This window comes from Anguilla rostrata, chromosome 1, assembly GCF_018555375.3.
Source record: "Anguilla rostrata isolate EN2019 chromosome 1, ASM1855537v3, whole genome shotgun sequence".
In the NCBI taxonomy this organism is placed as follows: domain Eukaryota; kingdom Metazoa; phylum Chordata; class Actinopteri; order Anguilliformes; family Anguillidae; genus Anguilla; species Anguilla rostrata.
This window is the reverse complement of record NC_057933.1, coordinates 5,363,330-5,368,329: the sequence shown is the minus strand read 5'-3', so window position 1 is coordinate 5,368,329 and position 5,000 is coordinate 5,363,330. Positions and strand designations below refer to the sequence as shown.

At 47.0% G+C, this 5,000-nt stretch overlaps 1 protein-coding gene across 1 annotated transcript in view; it reads right to left on the bottom strand.

The window, feature by feature from the left end:
- Positions 1–5,000, bottom strand: part of daam2 (dishevelled associated activator of morphogenesis 2) — a 129,375-nt gene that overhangs the window by 21,663 nt on the left and 102,712 nt on the right. Inside the window, 5 exon segments of the mRNA XM_064302596.1 lie at positions 1–3; positions 1,415–1,521; positions 2,073–2,157; positions 3,537–3,643; positions 4,474–4,503. The exon segment at positions 1–3 is cut by the window's left edge and continues 86 nt beyond it. Of these exon segments, the coding sequence (XP_064158666.1) occupies positions 1–3; positions 1,415–1,521; positions 2,073–2,157; positions 3,537–3,643; positions 4,474–4,503 (332 nt within the window).

Sequence of the window (5,000 nt, the reverse complement as noted above, 5' to 3'; positions counted from 1 at the left end):
ATCCTGCGGGACGGAGGAGCAGAGGGGGGGAAGGGATTCCCTTTAACTCACTTTCGTTTTATTTCGTACTGAACTTTTTACAGGAGACGCCGTCACACCCACGCTTTACAGGAACCAAGAAAACTGTAAAAAAAAAAACAGTGCCTGAACTATTCCCCCCCCCCCCCCTTCAAAAACACCAGCAACTGAGGTGAAGGCAGGATTTTCCCAGTGGGAAGTGAGGGTTTTCCAAAATGGGAAAAAAAAAAAACAAAACACTTAGTGGCGAGAAAAAACTCCCCAGTGGGAAGAAATCCCGGGAGGCTATAGTGGGGGAGCCCATCCTCCAGGGGTCAACCCAGTGTCAGTAGCTGAGGTTAGGCTAAACGGTAAAAAGCGAGAAAATGAGGAATCTTGCAGATGACAATGAGGAGGATGTGTAAGAAGAGGTAGGAGGTTAAAGAGGGGGAAAAGCCTTGATGGAGGAGGTAGAAAGAGTAACCCATGTGTTCGAGAAGTTCAACAAAAAATAAAAACCTTTCCCACTCCACTACTTTCATCAGCTAATAGGCCACTGCAGACTCCTGTCATTTCACGATAATCATATCAAACATGCAGAGATCCCCTTCATTATAAAGCAGAGGGGGGGGGGGGGGGGCTATTTCAAAGCTCAAAGCAAGACCAAGCATATTGAATTACACAAAAGACAGTAATAATGCCCTCCGAGCATCGCAGAGACCAAAGCAACTGCTGGGAAAGAAATATTAATATGTCATGAAGTAGAAAAAAAGACCCTTTCAAATATCAAGTGCTGTACAAGGAACTGTCTCAGGTGGGAAGGGGGGCAGTGAATGGTGGAGAGGTGTTTGTAAAACACCCTTTCACCCAAGAGCACACCCCCCAGAACTAAGCCGAATAAAATGTACCCCCCTAACACAAGAGGGCAACGTTGACGGTATGTTTGTCTCCTCCTTAGTATTAATCAGACGGATCAAGAGAAAATCTCAAAGAAAAACAGAACCACTTATTTGTACAGCCAGAGTTCACTGTTGTTATTTCACTGACCCTTCAATCCGACTACGAACTCCTCATTATTTAAAAAAGGCTGACTAATGTACACAATACTTCCTTACTGTGTTATGCACTGGCTTCCCCTTGTTTAGAGTCAGTGTAATAAAGAGACAACACAAGGGATTTGTCCCCAGGCACTGTCTGACTGTGTATTCAGCAACTGATCTGGGGTCAGCTAAGCCCAGATAATCCTTTACTCTCTTTGATCTAAGGGAAGTTTAAAGTGATCCAGGGTCAGAGCTCAAAGAACAGTACATTCGGTCTCTGCCAAGTTCCGTCTGCTGGGAACGTCCTATTGGCTGAAAACACGGCCCTCGGGAGAAGGCCCTCTCCCATTGGCCGACAGCCAGGCGCTTCCTGTCACCTGCTCATCTCGAACAGGAAGCGGTCGGCCCTCGCCATGCGCTCCAGCTCGTGCTTGTGCTCCTCCAGCAGGTCGATGTCGCTCTTCTCCGGGACGAATTTCAGCAGCTGAGAACCCATAAAAGGGCAATGGTTACCCCTCTCTCATAGCCCAAATCAAAATCAGGTCACTGACAGGTCACAGCACAGATATACTCATCATACCCAAAATCAGACACGTTACAGCACAGTTATACTCTTTCATTATCCAGCTCAAACTTAGGTTATAACAATGTTATACTCCTATATCACCCTGATCAGAGGCAGGTTATAGCACAGTTATACCCCTTCATTATCCAGATCAAAGGGAGGTTATAGCACAGTTATAATCCTTCATCATCCATAGTAAAGGGAGGTTATAACACAGTTATAATCCTTCATTATCAAGATGAAAGGGAGGTTATAGCAGAGTTATAATCCTTCATCATCCATAGTAAAGGGAGGTTATAACACAGTTATAATCCTTCATTATCAAGATGAAAGGGAGGTTATAGCAGAGTTATACTCCATCATCCATAGCAAAGGGAGGCCATAACACAGTTATACCCCTTCATTATCCAGATCAAAGGGGGATTATGAAACAGTTAATTCTCTTTCATCGCCCGGCTGAGAGACAGTACCTGCTCCAGCATGTCCTTGGCCAGCTCCTCTCTCTCATCCATTTCCAGGATGGCCCGTTTGATCTCCTCGTTGCTCATTTTCAACCTGCAAAGGAACAAAGAAAACAAAGAAAAACACCGAAATGCATCAGACTAAAGGATGACTCAACCAGCTTCGCTGCTAGCAGCTCAGAGCGTGACTTACTGTGAGGTTACAATTACAATTACAAGTAGTCCTTTGGATATGACCCTGTATATCCAGGCCGTGTAATGTTTGAGGTACTAAATTCATGTTCCCTTGGCAAGATATTTTTGAGCAGGAATTTGATGGCTGATGACTGCAGAAAAGTCCATCCCCATGGACAAACAGAAACAAAAACAGCAACACGAGCAGGCACGTCCTTGCAAACACGCACATACACACGCACACGCACGTGCACGCACCCACAGACACGCGCACACACACACACACACACACACAGGGTCACTGTACTGATGGTGTAGTTCAGGAGCACAGACACCCCTCATTATGATCAATGCTCCCTGGGCGCCATGGCGATCAATGAGGCTGTGACTGCATCGCATGGCCCCATCGACCCGACCCCAACCTCAATACGGTCTCAGTCACGCCCCCGGGTCACCCCCCATCGACCGGGACCGTGATTACCGCCGTACTTCCTGCCCCGTCCCATCCCGGCCCTAAAATCACTCGCACCCGCTGTTCGGTACTCGATTGATTTCGATCCCCGGCTGATAAACGCGTACGGACGCCGTGCTTCTCTGCTTCACCATCACAATCTCCCCCCCCCCTCCCCAGCTCTCCAATAGCAACTGATGAAAATAAACTACCCAGAATGAATAGAAATACAAATAAGCAAAACATCTCATTTGTAAGCTGTCTCGGGTTTAAGAGAAACAAATTCATTCACAAAAATGAAGTTCGATCTGCGTGTGAAAGACCCGTCAAGCAATCGATTACAATGTTTTTTTTTTTTTGTTGCACTGCATTGTAAAATGTAATATTTTATCATTTTCATGTAAGCATTTAAATGACCGAGAGCACAAATTTAATTTGCAGGGATAAACTGAGGAGTCAGAGCATACGGAACACAAGAGGTGATGCAGCCAATCAGATGCCGAGGATGATTCGGGACCACACCCATTTTCCGTCGTGGTCTGAAGACGCATCTCCTCAGACAGTACCTGGACTAACTATCACTACTCTGCAGGACACTCCCAATTTAGGATCGCTCCTAATGACGGTTGACACTCACCTAATACATAATATAATGTAAATGCAGCTCATTAAAAAGAAAAATCACTGACTTCTGTACTACTCTACAGCAGTTCTGGTATAGCCAGTGTTCTTCTGACCTATGACCCTCACAGTACAGGCAGGGTACTCGAACCCGCGTTTCACACTGACGCGACACGCTGAGTGCGCGCTGAGTTTCGGGGGGGCGCGGCGCGGCGCGGGGTACTCACTTGGAGAGGAGGATGACGCAGTTCTGCGCTCGGCGGCCGTCGATGACCGACAGCTCCTTCACCTTGCGAGTGCTCAGGTAGAGGTCGTCCATGGAGCCCGACTCTTTCTGCAGGGGGGGAGGAGGAGGAGGAGACAGAAACCCCCGCCGTCAGAACCGGAGCCGGGGTCCACCGGGCCCCCACCGCGACGCCGGCCCGGCTATCGCCCGGCAACAAGGGTCCCAACATTCCACCCGCGAAGAGGAGAATGCAACAGCTGCCGCATGCGTGTCTAACAGCCACTCGCATATGCATTCTGTGATTCAGCTGTTGGCTGAAAAAACTGTCCGGGACAAATCGAGCAATGGAAGAAGACAAGTTCCTGCAACAGTGGCTCTAATTAAACTCAAACTCAGGCTCAAACTGGAACGGTGCAAGAATGAACACTTCAGCATTAAAAAAAAAAAGTTGGGCTTCTACGGAAACTGTTAAAAGTACTTTACTGACTGCACATATTTCAGGCTGTGTAGCTCAAAATTGTGTGAATATTATTTATTATTATTACGTAGAACAATTTCTTCCACGCTGTCACTCTGTTTACCCAGGACTGTGGGACCATGTTCCGTACAGGAACAGGATCAGTGGACCCGTCCCACTCACTGGGGTGCGCACTGTGCCTGGCAGTGGCCGAAAAGGTTGCCTGAAAATCCAGGACATCTCAGCCAAACTAATGAACTTAATTCTAATCTAAACCACAGGGGGGGGAATTCATACTACTGCTACACAGCGTAATCTTCCACATTACGGGGGAGTGCCCTTATTTTTCGGGATGTGTGTTTGAAGGCAGGTTCAGCGCACCGCCTGCAGAACCACAGGTAAGAGTACGCAGGTAAGGCAGGTAAGGCAGGTAACCCAGGTAACCCAGGTAACCCAGGTAAAGCAGGAATGCAGCACTCACCTGTCTGAAGGATTGGTTAGTGAGCACCTCCTGCACAGCCAGCCGAACAGCACAGAGAAAACAAAGACATTGAAAGACATGCAGAGATTAATGACTCAGGAAGCAACGGCTTTCAACACAGGGCTTTAAGTACAACTACACGGGAAGGGCTGGCGTTCCCCGTACTCTTCACCGGCTCATCATCATCATCACTGCCATCATCACTGTCGTCATCATCATCATTATCATCACTATCATCTTCACTGTCGTCATCAATATCACCGTCGCCATCTTCATCATCATCACTATCATTATCATCATCCTCAACATCATCCTCGCCTACATAAATATTAGCCGCCTGGATTCAATCAGTATTTGACAGTCCTTGACTTTGATCTACCAATAAGTGTAATTTTGGCACGATGATTGACGATCTTGCCAAACTGTATCTGTGGAGAATAAAAGTAACGCTTTCATTGAATTGTGTGTCAAAATTAAATGTCAGATCTTGATTAAATCAAGGCTGTCAACTTTCACCGAAGCTGATG